At 53.0% G+C, this 23,186-nt stretch overlaps 1 protein-coding gene across 2 annotated transcripts in view; it reads right to left on the bottom strand.

Moving 5' to 3' along the window:
- The window catches only part of CLMN (calmin), a 118,018-nt gene extending 97,934 nt beyond the window's left edge, over positions 1–20,084 (bottom strand). For both annotated transcript variants that reach the window (XM_067726627.1, XM_067726638.1), the window contains exon 1: positions 19,935–20,084. In XM_067726627.1, the coding sequence (XP_067582728.1) occupies positions 19,935–20,016 (82 nt within the window). In that variant the 5' untranslated portion in view covers positions 20,017–20,084. The remainder of the gene's footprint in view (positions 1–19,934) is intronic.
- Positions 20,085–23,186: the final 3,102 nt, after the last annotated feature.

Below are 23,186 nucleotides of genomic sequence, written 5' to 3'. Positions count from 1 at the left end.
TACAAGTGTGAAAAATACAAACTCATATGAAAAAGACCAGAAGGGACCACACAAAACTAACAGCGGCAGTTGTGTTAGGGTGGTGGCCCCAAAGTGTGTGTGTCTGACTTTTATAACCCTGTGAAAACAAGAACAGCAGTCGCCACAGATGGTTAACCCAGCGGATACACACTGCTGTACCAGGCCAAGGGCTTCGCATACGTTATTAATAAGGCAGGACTTGGTTTCCTCTAAGTACATTGGGGAACAGGGCCTGGGAGGTCAGGGGTCTCGCCCTGGATCCCATGGCTTCTGTAGCACGTGAGGGCTCTGTTTCAGACAGCACAGCCTCCTGTCCTACACCTGCCCCCTCATCACCACTGCTCACTGGCACCCTAAGGACCATTTCAACTCTTCAAACCCAGAGCTTCGAGATCTGAGGCCCCTGAAGCCCAAAGAGATGGGCCAGCGTGGGATCTACAGACAGCGGAGAGAGGATTCCAGGTACTTACTTGATCCATTTGCTCAGAAGCCTCTGAGTTGCCTGCACCAGGTGCAAAGTCAAATCTAGACGCCAACGCACATCCTGGCCTCCAGGGCACAGGGCGGGGCAGCATCACCAGCACCCCCAGCTGGGGACCAGCAGATCAGCAGGGGCGGGTGGCTCGTTTGACTCTGCGGCAGCCCATCCCCAACAAATTTGCCAGAGAAATGAAATGGACACCATCCACGGCAGGGACGATGACAACCCCAACTGGAATCTGTTGGGAGGGTGACAGACATCGGCTACAGAATGTTAAGTAGGGGGTGGGTGTGTTCAGAGCTCCTGCTAACGTGGGGCTTTACCAACATCCCTTATCAGAACAACCCTGTGAGGAGGGCAAGATTCACCTCCATTTGAAAGTTGAGGCACTTGAGACTCAGAAAGGTGAAACAACCGTAGCAGGCAGCTCACCCCTCAGTTTACACTGCGGATACTGAGGTCCAAAGAGGTGACTGAATGAGGCCAGAGCCATGTGCTTGTTAATCACAGTGCCTGACTCAACTGGGGGATGCGGGTGGCTGAGCAGAAAGAACAACAGGTTTTGGAGCAAGAAATATCCAAAGCCACATTCCGACCTGGCCGCTCACCAGCTGTGTGACCATGAACCTTGTACTTGACCTCTCTGAGCCTCAATTCCCCTCCTCATACAGTTACAGTGAGAATTAAATATAACATACCCAACAGAGTTCTCGGCACACCGTCGGTATTCAACATGGAGACATGACAGTGATACAGGTGGTGAATATATGGCCTTCAGCATCTGCATTTTCATCATCCCCAACCCAGAAAAATGAAGCTTGAAAGGAGCAGTCTGTCTCAGAGGCAGATCTGCCTGGACTGGGTCAGGGCAGGAAGAGGAAATGAGAGAGATGGGCGTGGCGAGAGGAGAGGACATACCCATGGGGCACCAGTACCACGGCGCCTGCTGCGCCCGAGGCACCCCAACTCTGGAAACCAGTGTCAGAGCGAACCCATGTTCTATCAGCGGAGGGGAGCCCCTCTTCAGAGCTGAGCCTATATGAAAGCAAGTGATGGACTTCCCTGGTGGTCCAGTGGTTTAAGACTTCATGCTTCCAAAGCAGGGGGCATGGGTTCAATCCCTGGTCAGGGAATTAAGATCCCACATGCCACGCAGTGCAGCCAAAAAAACAAAAAGAAAGAAAGCGAATCATAGACTTTTTGGTCCCTGTGATAATGGCCCAGCGCCCCGATCTATTGCTTCGTTGAATGGGAAAAATCCAGAAGCTCTACCTCCAACTCCAAAGACATCGTCACCCAGGGTGGGGCTCAAGGGTTCCGCATACGAGGTGCTCCAGACTGAATAGAGCCCCCAAGCCCACCCCCGGCCCCTCCAGTCAGTAGAGCCGTGTCCACGAGCCATGCTCTCGCCTGCCTCAGCCTCTGGGTGAGTTGTCTCCTCTGCACGGAATGTCCCTCTCCCCCTTCCATCTGGCTAATTCCCACTTATCCTTCTCTTTTCAACTTAAAATGTCACCTTGTCTGAAAGCCCTTCATGGCACCTGCTGCAGGCTTCCCTTGTTGGACACTCTCACGACTGTCCGACTTCAGAGTCATCCTTATACCCTGGCGGGACTGTGGGGACTGATACCCTGCCATGGACCAGAGACGAGGGCTGTATCTCCCTGGAGCCTGGGAGAGCACCTGGCACCGAGCAGGCACTCAACAAACATCTGCTGCAAGTGGCCGTTGCGTGAAGTTCACTCAAGAACCAGAAGGGCTCTGGCTGGTTTGACTTGGAGAGAAAAGCGGCAGTATTTTGGAAAACAAATAAACGTTGCAGCATCTGCACCTAACGCATTAAGTAATTTTCCACGGAACAGTCCAAAGGGTCATGCATTGTTGCGTCACTTTGCTGGACTCTTCCAAGAACTGGCGAGGATTTGGTTATAATGGACACAATTCACAGAACAACTATTACATCAACCATTGATTTTCCAAGAGCCTCAAAGCTGGAGGTTCCTATCAAAGAGTCTTTTGAGTGAGGGGCGTACGTAGTTACCATAGCTCCTCTGTGTACGGGAGTGGAGACGGCTCTTTGCAAAAGCACAGCTTCCCCCCTCATCTGCATACATGGTGCCCTGTTAGTACTCAAATGGGTGGTACCACTCCCCCGAGTGGAAGGAGATTTCGATCGTCACGTGATTGGCATTTTTGTGGGCTCAACCAAGGATGCTAAACCTCCTGTGACACGTGGAACATCCCACCCAAGGAGGACCACCTGCTCCAAAACCCAACAGCATCCCCCCAATACCTACACATGGTGGAATACTCGCCAGAAGCCGGCCCAGGCCACGCCCCCAGGGTGAAATGGCGGCAGAGAAAAAATGAGTCCAAAAGGCCACTTCACTGTTAATGAGGATCCGCTAACACCGTCCCCTCTGGGTCCTTTTCCCACCCACCCAGGCTGGACCAGTCACCTTCTGAAGACTCCAGCACATTCCTGCCCCTGCACCTTGGCTTGTGCCAACCTCCTCCCTCACCTGGAGAGCCAGCGCTGTCAACCTCCACCTAACCATCCTCAGTCTCCACCCAACACAAGGTCCTGCTGCACGGCCGGCACCTTGCTGGATGGCTCGGCCCCCATCATCTCGCCCATCTCCAAGGGACTCCAGGCCTCCAACTAGACAACTTACTGAGCGCTTGTCAACTACTGCCCTGTGGTCTCCATGACGTGACCCCTGAGTATAGACACCAAATCTGACCTCAATATATTGACTAAGTGATGGATTCATTCACGCCATTCAGTTGAACCCCTACCCAAACATCGACCACCATACCAACACAATTCCTCTTTCACTTTAAATTAAAAGAAAGAAACATTTGTTCAGAAGGTCCTGATTAGTATCGGGCACTCAGCATTCACAGTTTCACTGGATCCTCCAAACAACCCCGAGAGGGCGTTCCTGTGACTGAAGTCACATTACAGGTGGAAGAGATCAAAGCTCCGCAGGGACATGTAATTTGGCTAACGTTCTACAGCTACAAAGTGAAGGAGCTAAAACTCAAGTTCACCCCTGGTTTCCAACACCTCAGGCTCTTCTTTCTCTGGTTTTGTTCTTATTGATCAACTGTGTTTACTCGATAAGGGCTGCGGTTGATAAAGAGGCATCATTTCAGGGGTCCTGGAGGGTCATGTATTGATTCGGTCTTCACTGTACTATTCAAAGGGTGTTTCTCCTGCGCTCCTCCTCCCGGGTAATCCAACCCACTCAAAGATCTAGACTATCGGGGCTTCCCTGGTGGCGCAGCTGTTGAGAGTCCGCCTGCCGATGCAGGGGACGCGGGTTCGTGCCCCAGTCCGGGAGGATCCCACATGCCGCAGAGTGGCTGGGGCCGTGAGCCATGGCCGCTGAGCCTGTGCGTCCGGAGGCTGTGCTCCGCAACGGGAGAGGCCACAACAGTGAGAGGCCCGCGTACCGCAAAAAAAAAAAAATTTAAAAAATCTGGACTATCAAGTCAACTCAGCCTGGCAGTATCTGATGGAGGCTCAGGCTGGATAATCTTTAATCTTGCCATGAAGAATAGCTTAACTTTCAAAGCTTGGCCCCAGCCAACTCTCCCCCAGGTAGCCTGTGGCTTTGGGCTTGGGAAGGTTTTATAAAAGCAGGAAGGGTTCCAACATCAAATAACGTAGAAACCGAACAACCTGTTCCCTTCAGTTGTTTGGTTTTTGTCTCCCGAGGCACCAAGGCAACCCGTGGGCAGCAGAGGCTGCAGCTTTAAAACAAGAACAGCAAAAACAAGTGCATAAAGATTAGCGCCAGGGTTCGGATTAAAACCCCACCTGTCAAGCCGAGAGGAGCTTTCAGCCCACTGATCAGGGTGTTGAGGCCTGGGGGAAGCTCAGTGGCAAGTTCATGGGAGGAAGTCCTTCCACCCACCCAGATCCCTGACCCCCAGGCCTTGGGTCCCCAGCCCCAGGTAACCACAGCGTGTGGCTGGGAAAACAGCCATCGGGTGACTGAAGCCCTCCTGCTATTTTCCCGAGGTCTCCTGGTAACAAGCATTCAGCAGCGGGCTCTGGAAAACAGTCAGAAGGGAAGGGAACATCGCCAAGCAAGCATCTTCACACTTGGAATCTTCAAGGCTAAGGTGAACACAGCACCCGCCTGCCAGCTTCCTCCGCGGCTGTCCCGAGACACTTGGAGAGGTGAGGGAGTGACTTCTCAGAGAAGAGGACACACAGAACACGGGCTCTAACTCCAGTCCATCTGGAAACTCCACTAAAACCTAGAGTAAAGGGATCTTGTCTGTTGGATATATTGTGTATATAGAATAGAAACCTTCCAGGATGGAAAGGACAGAAGGAAACACAGGGACAAATTCTGCAGGGTGGAGAGAAGACCAGCCTCTGATACCTGATTTACCAAACTCAAGAAATCTATATCCAAGTGGCAGCGAGAAAGGGCAATAATCAACCCAACATACAACGCGGATGTCTCAAAGGCTCAGGAAAGAGTGATGACAGGTATCTCTAGAAACGCGGCTGGGACGGAGGAATGCAGAAAGAGGCTTAGAGGAAAGAACCAGACAGGTCCCGGTATCCCTTCCCACAAGTCTCCTAGCTGGGGGACTGTCCCTCCTCCATCGGGCACAAGACTGGAAGTTTATTCCCTGAAGAGGGTAAAACAGAAGGTCTCAGTGTGAATTGTACTCAAAACAGGCAGATTAAGTGGTTTTACACATACTGGATGCAGAGGACCTCCCTGTCCTAAGCCCTCTTCCTTCTTTCAGCTCCCAGACCCCCAGCCCTTACCCCCAGCAGCTCGACCTTCACCCTCCAGACAGGAGACTGTAAGACGCTTCCGTGGGGAGTCTGCCCACCCAGGGAGAAAAGACTTAAAAACAGTGACATCAAGGTTCCCTGTGACACAACCCACAGGGCACCCGTCAGAGGAGCTCTAGTCAAGGAGCCCTGCCCCCTGTGCTCAGAGCCTGCAGGAGACTTTTTAGTTCCCAACTCTTAAATATGAGTAGCCAACCAAGGACTGTGAATGAGTCAGCCAGCTAAAGAAAGAAGTTTCTAATGTGAAAGCTCCAGACCAAACAAACGCAGTAAACAGAGGGAGAGGCAAAAGGAACACACCCATTTCAGCACATCCAGTGTGCATGGGCAACTCTCAACCCTCCCCCTGTAGTCTCTCCTGTAATCATTGCAGCTCTTGAGGCAGACATTAGTATTATTCACATTTTGAAGACGAGGTGTTTGAAGAATAATGAAATTAAATAACTCGCCCAAAGTCACAAAGCAAGGAAGTGGCAGAGGCGAGATTCAAACCAGGCCATGCGGCTCAGTGCTCTCAACCACTGCCTTTCAAAGCATCACCCCGGCCACCACTGTCCGTCATTACTATTGTCAGTGTGGAAGAGAAGATTCTGGACTTCTCTTAAGAATAAGAAAGAGCTCTTCGTGGGGGGTGGAGGGGGGTGGTGGGATGAACTGGGAGATTGGGATTGACGTGTAGACACTAATATGTATAAAATAGATAACTAATAAGAACCTGCTGTAGTAAAAAAATAAAATTCAAAAAGATAGAATAAGAGAGCTCTTGCAAATTAAAAATGTGGTAGATTAAAATATGGAGTATAAAATTGATGCAATCTTCCAGAAAGTAGAGCAAAAAAGCAAAAGGGATGGAAAATAGAAAAAGATAAGAAAATTGGAGGATTAGTGCAGGAGGACCAATATCCAAATACAAGGAGTTCTAGAAGATTAGAGAAAACCAAGGAGTAGAAACCAAGATGAAATAATCGAAGAAAATTTCCCAGAACTGAAAGACATAGTTCCAGCTGGAAGAGTCTCACTAAGAAGAGCTCAGCATGACAGATGAGAAGAGGCCAGCACCAAGGGTGGTCACCCTGACCTCTCAGGGCACTGGGGACAAAAAGAGGATTCTATAAGCTTCCAGAGAGAACAAAACAGGCCACACAAAGAGTCAAAAATGGCTTCACGCTTCTCAACGGCAACCCTGGAAGCCAGAAGGCAGTGGAGCAAGGCTTTCAATCCTCGGAAGGAAAATGATTTCCAACCTTGAATTTGATGCCGAGCTAATCTAGCAATCAACAATTAGTGGAGGGACTTCCCTGGTGGTCCAGTGGTTAAGACTCCATGTTTCCAATGCAGGGGACCTGGGTTCAATCCCTGGTCAAGGAACTAGATCCCACATGCATGCCACAACTAAGAGTTCACGTGCTACAACTACGGAGCCCACGAGCCGCAACTAAGACCCGGCGCAACCAAAAGAATAAATAAATATTTAAAAAAAAAAAGAATTAGTGGAGAATAAGCTGATTTTTCCACGTGCAAGTTCTCAGAAATTTCACCCTCTAGGCACACCTTCTCAGGAAGGATGTGCTCCTATATTCAAGGGACGAAGCCATACGAGGCAGACAGGAAATGGCAGATCTGACCCAGGAGAGAAGGGAACCACAGGTGATGGTGACAGACGGCCCAGGTAACAGCCAGGTCCCAGGTGTCGGGGACAGTGAGTCCAGACTGGAGACAGGTCAGAGGATCCTGCAGTGCTCAGGAACAGGAAGTGGAGAGAATTTACCTGATGCATCCAAACAACGTGAGGGGCTATCCAGACACTAACAGAGACTTTGAGGAAGAATTTAAGCACATATGCCAACAACAGTAGACAATGTTCAACTCCAAGGAAACCAGAAAGTACAGCAGGAGAGGTGATCATAATTTACTCCACGACGAAGCTCTGAATCTCACTGATCTAGTAGGAACAGTGTAAACCCCAATTACTGATCTTACCAAAATTATGATGAAATGTATCAGGAAGTTGGGAGGACAGGAAAGAGCTGAGGTTAAAAGAGGTAAAAAGGAGACCTACATCCTTACCTTCCATAGAAGGAAACAGGAGCCTAGAACCAAAAACTCAAGACAAAGGAATACATGCATGTGATTTACAGACGTGGAAGAAAACACCAAAATCATCCGCTACAACAGGGGTCCCCAACCCCTGGGCCACAGACCGGTGCTGGTCTGCAGCCTGTTAGGAACCGGGCCGCACAGCAGGAGGTGAGCGGCAGGCACGCGAGCGAAGCTTCCTCTGTATTTACAGCCGCTCCCCATCCCTCGCGGTACCGCCTGAACCATACCCCCCCCCCACCTACCCCCCGCCCCGGTCCGTGGAAAAACTGTCTTCCACGAAACCAGTCCCTGGTACCAAAAAGGCTGCGGACTGCTGCACTAAAATAAATTGCAAGCGATTGCCTCTGGGAAAAGGGGCAACGAGGGGGAACCACTGTTTTTCCTATAAACCTTGGAGAAGTATAGTCTCATACACAGGACTTGGAAAAGGCAAGGGAGAGGGAAACTGACATTGATGAAGACATGTGACATCTCCGAATGTTCTCACAACTAAGAGAAGCTGGGTTTATTCCCCTCTTCACCAAAAAGATACTGTCAGGCTCAGACCACCTACAGCTAGGCAACACTAAAAAGACGCTAAAACTTAAACCCCAGTTCTGCCAGACCCCAGAATCTACACTTTCCTTTTGAGTCTCCATTCATATATTCAACCAATATGAACTGAGCACACACTGAGCCTGCGACAGGAGGCTAGGCCCCGGGACACAGTGGTGGACAGGACAGGCCCCAGGGAACCAATCCAACGAGCCTTCTGGTCTACCAGGGCAAACCAACAGTCAACAAGCCACCACTAATAACAAATCCAAATACAGCAGTGCCCACCCTGGGTGGTCACAATCTATCAAGGGTAACACCTGTCTGGTTCCTGGCCTCCCCCTCTGCCAGCCCATCATTGTTCCTGTGGCATCACGGCACACCTCATCCCCCCACCGCCCCACAAGTGAGTCATCACATGCCACTACTTAGCTCTTGCCCACAACACTTCTGGGAACTCAACAGGCTAGCACCCAGGCCTGCCAACACACTGCCACCCAGGTCCAAGGCCCTCAGCTTTGATTTGGAAAGTATCATGTTTCGTTTTGTTTTAGATCAGAGTCGGGCTCAAAGGCCAGACTGGTTCTCCAAAGGAGAGCTCCACACACACAGTCCCTTGTGTACACGAAGGGAAAGTGAGTAACCTTGCACAGACCAGCCTCAGCAAGTGCTGGTGGGTATGCAGGTCCAGGGTAGGTCTCAGACACTAGAGTGTGGAAGGCAACCTCAGACTGCTGCTCACTAGCTGTGGGACAGAGCAAAGTGGTTGAACTCCGCTGGGCCTCAGTGTCTGCATCTGTAGAGTGGGGCTATGACACCAGCCTCAGAGGGTCCCAGGAGAATTCAAATGATGTAATGGGGATGACTGTGCTTTATAACCTGCCATGGCCGTAGTACGGCCCGGGACGAGGATGGCAGGCCGGTTTCCCGTGGCTGCCTCCAGTCACCTCTGCCATAATTCAAGGTTACAAGGATTTCGTCTCCTCAACCTCTGAAAAGGGGATCCTTGTCCCCGCAATTCTCAGATCTGCCCCGGGGAATTACGAGTCAGGAATCATCAGTTAGGAATTTAGCCTTTACTCTGTCACAGTGTGAGGTGCGTGGCACATAGGTGACTATGAACAGCAGAGCCACTGAGCCCACTCTGATGAGAAGCAACACCCAAGGCTGGCTGACTGCTTCCCAAACAGCCTTTAGCCTGGCCTAGCTTTCTTCCTGGGTTCCAAATCAAGTGCCCCGTCCACAGCCAGCGGGGCCTTGAGCCAGGGCTCATTCAGTCTCTCCCCTCCCCAAAGTCCACATCCCATCAGTCTCCCCTCTTAACATCCCCTCCCCACAACTTACTCCCTCTTCCCAGACTTGATTCTGATTCCTGGTTCTACCACTTACTAGCTCAGTAGCTTGGCATTCATGACACCCTTGCTCAGCCTTAGTTTCTGGGCGGATAGATGATAATGCCCACCACAGGGGTTACTGGGAAGATGCAGCACAGGACCCAGCAAGGGGTCAACCCCCATCCCCCAGACTCAACATAATCACAACATCAATGCCCCAGAACCAATTAAGACAACCCCTGACTTAACTGATTTTTATAGAACCTGTACTCTATATTATACATTTTACAACAGCAATGCCCCAAATTCTCTTTAGTCACTCAAGTTGCGTCTTGGCTAAATCACCCTGACGAGGAAGGAGCCAAGCTACAGCACAGGGGAGCCTTTTAGCTACACTGGCGTCTTCATTGTACCGCATGTTTGGGGAGTTACTGGAACATCTGATTGCAATTCATCCTCGTTTTATAAAAATAAGTAGAAAGAGAAAAAATGGAAGTGGCATTATCAATGGTCACTATCGGTTTCATAAACAATACCATGGAGCCGATGGAACCAGAGCAGTGAAGGTTATGGGGTGACCTTCAACCAAGCAGAGAGGGGAAGTTCAGGAAAATAAATGAAACAACAGAAGTACAGTATGATGTCATTCAACCATACTTAAACAGTGAGGCACGATTAGGGCTTTCCTTCCATTCTCTGGGAATTTAAATTCCTCATAATTGTATGTTTAATGCTTGATGTAATGTAGAAAAAACTCAGGAACGGCATATAAGCCAATCCTCTAATGATGCTCTCTGGTTTGCCAAATAGACTTTGATATTTCACATGAAACAGAAGAATGTTTATCCAAAATATTCCAGACTTGACTCACTCGGAGTTATCAGCCTTTCCAGAGTTCACGTATCTCAACTCTAAAACAACACAAGGATTAGAACAGAGATGTTATTGGTGCCGGAGCACGCTGAACCCCAGGGTCCACACGACAGGGTGTGTACCTGGAGGCTGCTGTGACATCACCCACTTCCTGCACCATCCACACCGCCAGGGCCACAGGACATAGGCCACAGGGCCAGCCCATGACATCGTCCCCTGGTTATTCACAGCCCGATGTGTATCTCGGATCACAGCACTGCTGCATTTGGACCTCTGGGCAGACAGTCTCTGTAGGCCCAGGCAGACTCCCTCTCTTGTCCACTCAGGTCCTGCCCTGCTGTCCTTGGTCAGGCAGCCTTCCCAGGTTCCACAACCAAGCAGCGCCAACCCTGTGACCAGAGCCCAGGTCTCTGCACTCCTGGCTCAAACTCAGCTCAGCGCCCCCACCCTGGGTGTCCATCACACTCCCACAGAACCTAAAGGGTATTCCAGGTGCGCAAATGTCCCCCCGATGTGTCTCTTCCAGGAAAAAGGAGAAGGCTTGATAAGCCACTTGTAATTCATTCATGTATCAGTTTCCTGTTGCTGCTGTCACCAATTACCACATTCTTAGAGGTTTAAAACAACACAAATTTATTATCTGACAGTTCTGGAGGTAAGGGGTCCACAATGGGTTTGACAGGCTAACATCGAAATTATCAGCGGGACTGTGTTCCTTGAGGCCCTAGGAAAGTAATCCATTTCCTTCTCTTTTCCAGCTCCTAGAGGCTGCCTGCACTCCATGGCTCATGGCTCCTTCCAGCAATGGCATCGCTATGACCTCTGCTTCCATCAACGTATCTCCTCTCTGACCCCCTTGCCTCCCTCCTATAAGGATGCTTGTGATTGATTAATGGGACCCACCCGGATAACCTGGGATCATCTCAAGATCCTGTACTTAACCACAGCTGCAAAGTCCCTTTTACCTAGGAAGGTAACACATTCCCAGGTTCTGGGGATTAAGATGTGGACCACAGTTCAGCCGACAGTAGCTTGGCAAACAGTTCTGGCGACCTACTCCATGTTGGGGGCTGGCGGGACAAAAATGCGTGCACTCCTCTAGGGACCTACTCAGGGCTGGGCGGCAGGAAGTCCAGGGGAGGTGGCTGTGAATTCCCCCGAGGCGGGGTATAGGGAGGCTGCCGTAGGTGCGGCCACAGTCGTTCTCTGCAGAAGGAGTCATGCAGACAAAGGTACAGGGACGAGAAAGGAGTGGTTTGTGGGATAAACAGGATGATTTCCGGGTGCGGCTGGTTGATCCCAGAAAGGACAGAAGTGGGGGTGCCCAGAACACACAGCAGGGTTTCTGCCTGAGGGCAAAGAGGAGTCTTGGTAGAGGACGGATTTGGCGAGGGAAAGACTTCCGGATCTCTGGGCTGAAGTGGGACCCGGGAAGCTGGGAGCAGGAAAACAGTGGTCCTAGCAACCGCCAAGGAGAATGTTCGCAAAAGCAGGCAAGAAAGGAAAGGTATAGATGGGAGAGACGCTTGAGGATGCGAGAGGTGAGGGAGGGGCCGGTGGAGGAGCCCATCCGAGGGCTAACTTATGTCACCACCAAACTGTCGGGCCATCTCTGTGCCCTCTCCCCACCTCGCCCCAGTTCGCAGCGAGAAGGCCACAGAACGCTGCTGCTTTTTAAGTATGTCATACCGTAAAAGATTAAAAATAGTTTAAAAGGGATATAAATATTGCAAAGGCTCCTGCCTACTTGGACGGCCCCCCAGGAGGGGGAAGCAGGAGTGGGGCATGACGTCATCGGATCCCCAATGTCTTCCAGTTAGACCCCCCAGTTCTGCAGGAGCTGGGTGACACCAGAAGGACTTCAGGGATTCTGCAAAATTCCCCCAATCCTCCCTGGCTTTTCCTGGTCCTCGGGGCTTTGGACCGTCACCTCCAAGAAGCAGTGGATCCCGGTGCTCAGGAAGGTCAAGGGGAATGCAGCTGCATGGGTCCTCTGGGACCCACTCCCCTGCACTGGCCCCCCCAACCCTGGCTGCAATCCCACCAGAGAGGCCCCTGCCAAACCCCTACCATACTCCCCTACCCTCTGGCTCCACACTGCCTGCCTTTGGGATTACAGATTTTTCCAGGCCACCACCCTTAAGGCTGGATCATGCCGCCCCGCCCCCCATATTCCTGGCAGCACACCCCTTGGCATCCTCAGTCCTAAAATGCTCATCTTAGCCTCACGATGCCTGTGTCCTCTGGGTACTAGGGGCTCCCAGAGCGTCCCATCCATCCCTTCATCCCAGCTCCCAGCATTTCCAGGAGGACTCAAGAACTATTATTTGAACAAATGGCCAGGCTTCCAGTGGGGAAGTCCATTTCTAAAGTGGGTGCGGAACCCACTCCAGGCACGCATCCTCTGCAAAGAGGGCTGGGCTGTCACACGTGCAGCAGCCATTCACAAATGTCTCCTACTTGTCACGTGCCCCGAGTCTGGGTCTAGAATACAAGGTCCCTGCCACCCCACAGGAAGCTCTCTGGATTCCCACATTCCAAATGGGCCAAGAGAGTCAATATTTTTGGTTTTGTGGATCTCCTCTGTCACAACTACTCAACTGCCATTGTAAGTGCAAAAGCAGCCCTGGATAATATGCAATAAAATGGGCATGGCTGTGTTCCAATAAAACTTTATGCCCCAAAACAGGCAGCCGGTTGGATCTAGCCTTCAGACCGCAGTTCACCAATCCCTGCTCTGATAGGAAAAAGAAAATTAATGAAAGCAAAGCAGACAGACTAGTGAGGGAAAAAAACTGTGAAAGACTCTTTAAAGCCACACTTGTGAGTTTTGATGCTGCCTCTAGTTCCTTCTGTGGCTGACACAATCCACCACTGTTTTAAAAAATAAGAGGTGCAGGGAGGGGGTGGGGGAAATAAGAAAAGGTTTCTATGGGAACCGGGAGTTTACTTTTAATGTTTCAACCCCTGAAAAGAGAATTACTTTCTTTTTCTCTCTTCCCCTCTGAGGCGGAGCGGGAGTGACCTCTGGCTTGTTGGGCAGGACTCTGCCAGCGCCTCAGCTGTTCCAGGCAAAGATTAAATGCCACACTGTACCCCGGGTCCGGGAGGGCGGTTATTGTAATCCGGGCCTCTTGGGCAAAGGGCTGTTTCCCCGGAGCGCTGGATGTGCTCAGAAGCCTCACCTCACCCCGCGGGACTGCTCTGATGGAGTCAAGGTCAACCACGACCGGGGCCACTCACAAGGGATTCAGGGAGAAACCTCTTCCGGGGTCTGCCCTCTAGATGGAGGGCTTCCCTCTCACGGCTGACAAACCCTTTCGGGGACGGGCTTCTGTTCTACCTGGTCTCAAACGTTCCTCAGTACAAATGTGCACGTGCAGGACGTGCCCCCCTCCGCCCAGTTTGCCAGGACAGTGGGCAGGTCCCTAAACCTCCCCCGAGGGCACCTTCAACTCTGCCCAGCTAGTTCGGAGTAGGTGTCCCAGGCCTTTCCTGGGCTCTTCATAGAAACCGTAATTAATCAGCCCAGAATAAACCACGAAGGTACGTCATTTACCCACATGTACTTTTCCAACAGAGCTCGTGAACTGCAACCTTTTCTACATGGAACCCTTAGTGGGAGTGAGTCTCCTGCACCTGGCAGTGAAAAGAATTCAGGAACGCTGCCAGCTGTGCTCAGCGGTGCCCAGAGCTGCACGACGGCCACCCGCCCACGTGTTCCAGGGGCTGGGATGACGATGGCTTTACGTGGGCATCTCTGTCCAGGTCCCACCCTCCTTACACCCCCTTCGGCGGGGGCGGGCCATGTGAGCCCCTGAGAGTCCAACCCTCTCCTTTTGCAGATATGAAAGCTGAGGCACAGGGAGGGGAAGAGGTTTCCCAGGATCCCACAGCAAGTCAGCAGCAAAGCCAGGCCCCAGACCCAGGCCTTCAGCTGCCCCGTCCTGACTGTGTCTTCCCCAGCTGCTCAAATGCTCCCACCTGGAAAGGCTGCTCGAGAAGAATCCGCACCCGAGGGAGGGATGCATGCAGCCAGGGCTGGAACACAGCCTTTTGTGGGCAAAATCCAGAGTTAACTCAAAGCCAGTGACTTGACTCCAGCTGGGGGGCTGAAAGCAATGTTCTCCATGATGACTCATCCTTTAGAACCAAGCACACAGCCCCGGGGGCTGGGCCCTAATGGGCAGCAAGTTCTTCGAGGACGGTGAAACCTCTGAATTTGATTTTCTTTGGTTTTTATACAGAAACCTCCAGCAGCTCGCTGTGCCCTCCAAGAGCTGAGGGACACAGAAGCAGGAAAGATTCCCTCTCGGCTCCCTGGCTCCTGTGGGCGCTGGATCACTTTGACCAGGCGACACCCCTAATCCCATGGCTGTCTGCACAGGAGGCCTAGAGGTTTGGAGATAAGAACCTAAGGAATGGGAGGGGAGGGTACTGGGTGCGGGGAGTGGGAGGGGAGCCTGGGGTGGCATCTTGAACCAGACCCCAGAGGGCCTCCCCCGTCAGGCAAAGGGGCCTGGACTTGACCCAGTACATCGGTGCAGCCTGACCTTTCCTACATCCCGGCATTTGCGGATAATGATGCTATCAGTCCTGGGGTGGACGGGAGCTGCCCTGGGCGCACAGGGTGGCCGTGGAGACCCGCTGAAGGCATTAGCAGGGACATGTGCTGGTGGCTGGGTGGTGGGTGGCTTGAAGGAGGCGACACAAGGCCCGGAGCCATAAAGAGGTCATTGCGGAGACTTGGCAGGCGTGAGGAGGGCCTGGGCCAGTGGAAGGAAAGGAGGAAGTGGGTAACAAGGCAAGAAGGGCCCATCGTGAGCACGCGGGCACAGTCCTGGCCCTGAGCCTGCCTTCAGGAGATCCCAGCCACTTTCCTGCCTACCGGGTTGTGCAGCACAGAACTCATGCAGTTAAGTTTCTGCTCTGCCCTCAAGGTCTGGTTCCAATGCCCCCACTGTGAGAGGCCCTCCCAGCTCCCAGCCCTGAGGTTACCAGCTCCTTCACCCGTGCAGCCATTGCCCAAGATTTACAGAGCCAGTGCGATGGGAAGTGTGCCTTAGTCTGACCCAGGTTCAAAGCCCAGCTCCACTTCCAAGCCCATGACCCTGGGCAAGTCATTCTACCTCTCCACTCCTGAAACAGCCTTAAAGGCTCGCAGAAGCATTAAAACACAGCAGTTTGCACCGTGTCTGGCACACAGGCTGCTGGAAGTCGGGTTAATTGTTACTACCTCTGTTTGGCAGTCAATTCCAAGTGCCCTGAGTCACAGTTTCTGTTTGCTAACCCTGGGTGGTACTGCTTCCCAAGAAATTCCGACTGAGGGAGACACTGAGGCAGAGGGGGGAGGGTTGCCACTCAGGGAGCTCCAGCCAGCGGGGCTCAGCTGGTAGCGCTGGACACCCCTACCTAGCTGGCTGCCCCAGAGATGCAGTGGGAAAGCCTTATGTCTGCCCAGCCTAATCTAACTCCGTCCACCTCCAACTCTGGCCAAGTCGCTCCGGAACAATGAGGTCAAAGTTCACAGCATCAGACCCAACAGGCACCAGAGCAACAGGAGACGGTCCCGAACTGAACGGACGTCTGTGCTGCCAGGAGCAGAAAATTCCAACCCCGGTCTGGCCGGGTGCCATGATGGCTTCATGCTCCTTCAAGGCAGGGACAAGAACCAGCTCTGCATCCCCTGGTGTCTGCACGATGCTAGATGCTTGGCACATGTTTGCTAAACTCAGCAGAAAAGGACTATGAATCCTGGGGGGGGGGGGGGGGGGCAGGCGGGGTGGAGGCTCTCTACAGAAACGGGAGCATCTTCCAAACACTGGCCTCACACCTGCCTTGGACCAAGAGTCAGGGGACCCCAGAACTGGTGGAGCATTCAGCTGGACCCTCAGGCCAAGGCAAAGAGGGAGAGGGGCCAGCCAGGCAGCCTTGTCATCGGAAAGGCACCGGAGCCCCTGCTGCCCACAGCCCGGCTGAGAACTAACGCACAGACCTGAAGTGCCGCCTCCAACCTCAGCTCTACCCCACGAGGCTCCAAGGAGGTGGGGGCCGCCAGGCGGTTGCCCACATCCTGCAATTCCATGTTCTCCCTTCTGAAAAGGTCAACAGCTGGGCCGCCCCCATTTCCTTGAGAAGGACCCTGTGAGGGTGGCACAGGCAGCTTGGCCCAGATGGACATCCATGCTCCCTGCCAGGGAGTCCTTCATTTACAGACACTTTTATGAGCCACCGAAGTGAGCACATCAAGAGGACTTCACGTGCCCATGTGTCAGGTAGTGAGTTGTCACAGCCCTCCTGGGAGAGGCCACGCTTTCTGCCCTGCTCCCCCCGACCTGGGGGATGGTCTGGTGACATCACAGTCATATTTGCATGGATTCCACAATTCCACAGGGCCACAGACAAAAGCTTGACGGAGGGTGGTGATCCGCCTCAGTCCCTATGATGGCAGATTTGTGAAATTCCCCTGTACCCAGCGTCCCATCACCACGACAACTGCTTCTACCTGTGCTCGCGAAAGCAGCACAGAGTTTGAAATACAACCCTTCTGTCTGGACTCCTGACTACCACCCATGCTGAGTTCAGATGAACAAGGCCCCCGCCCACGGCCCACGTGTCACCCAGACACGTCCAGGGCCGGCCAACACACACCAGCTGGTTTGGGCAGACGTACTAGGCATGGCGAGGACCGCTTTCTGGACCCAGCCCTTTGGCTGGACTTCCTGAGCACCACAGAGACAAGGAGAGAAAATGGTTGTTTAGCATCCTTAAGAGACGGGGATGCCAAGGGAAAGATGGAGAGAGACAAGACAGATTCCTGGCCCACTGTCTCTCCTAGCCTCTCCTCAGCGACGCTGGTCAGCAACTCCACAGCGCCCGCCAGGACTGACAGCTCCATCCACTGAAGACAGCCCCCAGCTGCAAACAACCCAAACGCCCCTCACCGAAGAACGCATCAACTAACTGTGGTACATCCATGTGATGGAAGAGTCCTCGGCGAAAACAAGCAACTATGGACAGCCTGGATCTAGAGCTGGGAGCGATATTGACACAGATGCTGGGCACTAAGGGCCGTTAGCAGGTAATGAAAGTGTTCCCCAACTGCATTGTTGGGATGTTTGCACAACTCTGCAGAGTTACTAAAAATCATTGAATTATAAACTTAAAGCAGGTTGAATTTTACAATATGTAAAACTGCCTCAGTAGTTTTATAAAAACTCTCTCAAAAAAGGAACTACTGGGCTTCCCTGGTGGCGCAGTGGTTGAGAGTCCGCCTGCCGATGCAGGGGACATGGGTTCGTGCCCCGGTCCGGGAGGATCCCACATGCCGCGGAGCGGCTAGGCCCGTGAGCCACGGCCGCTGAGCCTGCGCATCCGGAGCCTGTGCTCCGCAACGGGAGAGGCCACAGCAGTGAGAGCCCCGCGCACCGCGGAAAAAAAAAAAAAAAAAAAGGAACTACTGATACAAGCAAGAAAGTGGATGAAACGCACCAACATAATGTGGAACAAAAAAAGCCCATTTCAAAAGAGTATATATACTGTGCTATTCGATTTTATAAGAAGTTCTAGAGGCAAAACTACAGCAATAAAGATAAAAATAGTAGCTGCTTTGTTGGAGGGGGTGAGTGGGAAGGGAGAGACAAAGCATCCATCCAGGGTGCTAGAAACTTCTACATCTTGATCTAGGCAGTTGTTACACAGGCGTATCCATACACAAAAATGTGTTGGGCTTGTACTTGAGATTAATGCATATTTTATATACATGTACATAATCATTAATATACATAAAGTTAGAAATTTATTTTTTTTAATGGCAAAGCCCATTGATGCTCAAATTGCAATTGGCAATTGCCTAAAAGTGAGAACAGTTCACTGGGAGCTGAGAGAGAGGAGCCCACTCAGTGAACTCCTACCCAACCCTCAAGACCCATTTCAAATTGTCCCCATTGAGTGAAGCCTTCTCTCACTGTTCCAGGTGTAACTAGCTGCTCATATTGTTGAACATCCCTTCACAAAAGTCGATCTCCTTTTTACCAAGAGTTGAGGAGTGCAGGAAGTTGTTGCACCAAGAATTGGTTCGTATGTGCTTAATAAACACCCACTGATTGCCTAAGGCACACACACACATACACACACACACACACACACACACACACCCTGACAGCCCAAACCAGATGCCATCTCAGCAAAAGATACTGACACCCACCCCCAAAATAGGATGTCAGTTCTCAGGCAACAGGACCCAGACGTGAGGCTTAGCGAAAAAGATCATTTTCAGCATCTCCAGCTCAATCCTCCTTACTTTACACAAATCACTGCAGAAAAAATCAAGGGAGCTCAGAGCAAACTCAAGTTTCCAGTGTCCAGTGCACTAGGCTCCCCTCCTCCCCACTGCAGGTCACCTCTGCCTGCACTGTCCTTGCCCAACCTAGGGGTGGAGCAGGCCATGTGGGCTCCCAGGAAATATTTTATCAGGTGTAATGTTTAAACTTGACTGCCTAGTCACCCCCCAAGACTGCACCCTGACCGCTGGGGCTCTCTGCCCTCCAGCAGTAAAGGCAGGGCACCTGCTTGGGACCCACGGCCCCACCCACTCTCTGTCCAGGCCTCCCAGCTCTCTCTGAGCTGCCCCCTGACCTTGCAATCTCTAGAAACCCAAGCCCGAAGAGGAAGCTGCTAAACTTCCCTGTCCAGGTCTATGTGGGTGAAGAGAGGCGGAAGGTGGAACTCTGTCCAGTTCTGCAAAGTCCACATATGAAAAGAAAGAGGCTGGAAGTACCCCTCCATGAAAAGCCGCTTTCTTCATGTGTGTGGGGGGGGCGTGCATGGGTCATGGGGTGATTGTTGGTGAATTTTTTCCTTTAAATATGTTTGTGCTAAGTTTCCACAATGAACAAACTCCTCTGGAAGATAAATTCATGTCGTCTGTGGCGGGAGACCCCCCCACACACACACCAGCCCTTGTCAGACCTGCCGGCTCCCAAGTGTCTCTTTCACCTCGTCCCAAGGCAGACGCAGGTCCCAACGTCTCGCGCCGGCGGCCTCTCGCCCTTACCCCACCCTCCCACCCCCTCCCAGGTGACCCCCGGGCCAGGGGAGGGGCAGCTCCCCGAACAAAGAGGCCGCCAGACCCCACCGACCCGCGCCTCTGACCTCCTTCTCCCCCGTCCACCCCGAGCCGCCGCGCCCCATTAAGTTCCCCTAGCCCCAGAGGTACTTAGGAACTGTGCGAACTCTGACACACACACACACACACACACACGCACACACGCAATCTCACTTTCTCCTCCCCTCCCTGACCTGGGCCGCGTGCGCGCACACACAGACACACACACACACATACACACACGCACGCACACACGCCATCTCGCTTTCTCCTCCCCTCCCTGACCTGGGCCGCCGCCCCCAAGGGCCCAAGTACAAACTTCTCCAAACTCGCAGCTGCGGCTGGAGGGGGAATCGTGACGCCCCCGCCCCCCTCAAGCAAATGGGATGCTCCCCCCCACGACACACACACACACACACACACACGTGTGCCTCCCCACACCCCGGGGGCCACTGTTCATTTGGCCGGGGAGGCAATGCCGGGGTTTGGGGGAGGGTGTCTCGACCCTCTTCCCCTCTGTAAGTGACAGGACCGGGTCAGGACGGGGCAGGGGGCGGCGCGGGTCGGAGCTTCCTCGGTGGGGGTGGGGGGAGCCGCTCCCGGGGCTCCCGGGCTCCCCCGCTCCGCGCCCCTCTCCGGGGAGGCTGGGCGCGTTACCTTGCAGGTTCTGGACTCGGATGTCGCTGATCTGTCCGATGAGCTCCTCGCGCTGGAACCAGTCCCATTCGTGCGCAGCCATGAAGCGCGGGCAGCAGGGCCGGGGCGCCGGGGCCGGGCGCGGGCGGCGGGCGCGGAGAGCCGGGCGAGCGGGCGTGCAAGCGGCACGCACCCGGCGAGGGCGCCGCGGAGCCGGAGGAGCGCGGGCGCGGGCGGGGCGCGGGCGGGGCGGGCGCGCGGTCGAGCCGCCCCCGCCGCGGCCTGGCGGCGGGCAGCTGACGGGAGCGGGGCGCCTGGCTCGCGCTCACTCTCGCATCCGGGGGCGGGGGCCCCGGGGGGCGAGGGGGAGGGGCGGGGAGGGAGGCTGGACTGCGGCTGGTTTCTTTTTTTTTTTTTCCCGGGGTGTTTGTTGCTTGGGTTGTTTGGTTGCAGTCGGGTTGGTAATGAGGCGCGGGGTCCCGGCCCTCCGATTGTGATGTCTCAGTGGGCGGTGGGCCGGGTGACGCAACCCGGGATGAGCCCGCGGGTCCCGGTACCCATGGGGCCCGCCCCCTCTCACCCTTACTCCCAGCGCCTCCCCCCACCCCAGCCCGGTCCCAGATAGGAACCTGACACCCACACTCTTCTACCCCAGGTCCTCTGCCCCGGCAAAATTGGGGGAGGCAGCCCCCTGCGGAGGGGGAGGGTCCCCCAAGCCGTGCCCAGCCGCCCCAAGGACACCTACCGGCATCGGGAGGGACTGGGTGGGAAGCCAGCTTGTGTGGAGATGATGTTGAGGGATTCGCTCGTTTGTCTCCAGATTGGGGACTCGTGGAAAGACTTCCTTCCTGGGTCTGGGTATTGGGAACCTTTTCCCCGGGGATCCAGTCCAGAGATGACCCCAGATTCTGAGGAGGATGGAGAAGCAGCCGACACCCCGGGAGGGTACCCCATGGAATCCAGGGCCCCTGAATCTCCAAGTGACCCTCTCTGGGGCTTTACTGAAAGTGAAAAATGAGTATGGGCCTTTCTGGTGGGGTGTATTTGTGTGTGTGTGTGTGTGTGTTTCTTCACTGTTTCTTTTGAGTCTTGAGAGTTCCAGGATCTTATCTTATTTGGTGCTCACAACTCATACCTTAGGCAGAGTTCTTTACTGGTCTTTAAAACACAGAAAAAAGGAGGCTTTGGAGTCCTGGAATTTGCCGAAGGCTGAAGAATGAGCTAGGGACTTGAGGTCCCAGCCCCCAGCTCAGTACTCTGACCCTTTACAGAAAACAAATACCGACACACACACACAGAAAGAGAGAGGAGAGGAGAATGGTTTATATATGAGATATTCCAAGAGAGAAAAAACGGGCAGGGCTCGTCAGCATTTATATATATGGGCCGTGTTCATCATTGCCATATTCATGGTACTGAAATACTAGAAACCCAGACGGCCTACTTCCCAATTAACAAATAACTAGGGAGCCCCTGCTGATAGACAGACCCTGTGCCTTTGAGGCACGGCCCTACATTGAAGAAGTCTTACCTCAGGCAAATTCCTGGGAACAGTGGACTGCCAACAAACAAAGAAACCAGACAACTGCAAACAGAAGTGAGTTCAAGAAAAAAATCCTCTTGGGATAAGTAATTGGGATGGGGACCTTGGAGCTGAGCGAAGGGAACCACCACTGCGAGAGCAGCTTGGGCAGGGGGTCAGTGGAGACATCGCCATGGCACAACCAGGGACGTGGCTGCCCACGTGCACTGCCTCTCCCGTGGGGGGCGTTTCTCCAGAGGGCGATCGGGAATCTACTGTCAGGGTGCGGAGCTCTAGCTTGCTTTTTTCTTTTTCCTTGTTCTCCATTTGCCAAGTTTCCCACCACGAGCACATATTTTTACAATCAGACAGAAAACCAATAAGTTCTCTTTTAACGTCTGGAGGCCCTTTCCAGGAGTTCCCAGCCTGCCCCAGCTCACCTCATCTGCGGGTCTGGGAGCACAGTGGAGGCCCCGTGATGCCAACGGGGACCCACGGGTGTCCAAACACATGCCCCCAGGCTGAGGTTGGTGCTGCCTTCTCCCTGATTGGATTTAAAAGTGCAGGGTCATTTCACACTCCAGGGGGCAGGGTCTGCTCCTGTGTCTGCAGAGTAGGGTGCTAGAAGCCATACCTTACCTAATTTTGCCCCATTGACTAAGCATCTCCTGTTGTTACACTTCAATTCATTTTGCATAATTGTTATGGGCTGAAGTTGGGCGGAAAGTCATTTTCTTTGCCAAGTAAAGAGCCATGAGAATCAGCCTTCCTTGACATTAAGATCTCAGGGGATAGAAGGCTTTAAACAAGCACTGTGGATGCCAGCTGCAGGGATGGGCCCTTTTTCATGATACAACGATGTCTGTTCCTGTGAATGAAATGCTGCATCTTTGGGGAACACTGCATAGGTGGCAACAACTCCCTGGCAGGGAGAGGCCACGGTCACCATTGATGGAGCACCAACTGTGTACCGGATGTTGGATCACCAGCCCAAAGAACTTCTTTCTTTGCATCAAAATGGAAAGAATTTTAGGTGGTTTTTAAAGTAAGGTGGGAGCCTGAGTCAGCCCTGAGCATGAGGCGGGCCTCTACAAGGTCCTTGGATAGTCATTGAACCAACGTGTCAATATCACCCCTCTACCCTTCAGTGTCTTTGGACTCTGGTCCTCCCCGACTGGTCCCTGTGCCACCTCCTTGTCCATCAATCCTGGTTTTACACGTTTTGATCAAGTACTGCAGGTCATGGCCACACGCGGTCGCCTCCAGGCTTTTACTCGTTCTGCTCCCTCTGAAATGCCCTTTCCCTCCCCTGTCCCCTGCCCTTCACTTTTACCTGGATTACTCCTGTATAATTATGTTTACTTGATGGTCCCCCCCATTGACTGAACTACTTGAGACCAAGAGCTGTGTCTCATTCATTTCTCTAGTTGAGCCCTTGGCACAGTGCCTGGCACAGAGACAGGTCTCAATATTGAGTGAATGGATGAATAAATGACTAATTATTGGCCTGAACTCAGAAAGCCGGGACCAAATGACGAACAGTTGACCTCCCCCATGTCCTGGGCCCAAGCAAACTTCTGGGGAGGCGATCAAAAAATGTTTGCATATTAGTAATGGGCAAAGCCCATGCTGCTGGGCACCGGGCAAGTACCACACTGTGAGATGTCCCTTCCCTCCTCAGTCCTGTGCAGCCTGCCGGGTCTGGAGTTCTGGCTGGGAGAGAGGGCCGTGTGACTTCCAAGGGGGATTCG

The sequence above is a fragment of the Pseudorca crassidens genome, chromosome 1 (genome assembly GCF_039906515.1).
Source record: "Pseudorca crassidens isolate mPseCra1 chromosome 1, mPseCra1.hap1, whole genome shotgun sequence".
Lineage (NCBI taxonomy): Eukaryota > Metazoa > Chordata > Mammalia > Artiodactyla > Delphinidae > Pseudorca > Pseudorca crassidens.
Note: the sequence above shows the minus strand (reverse complement) of the source record. Positions and strands in the feature narration are given on the sequence as shown.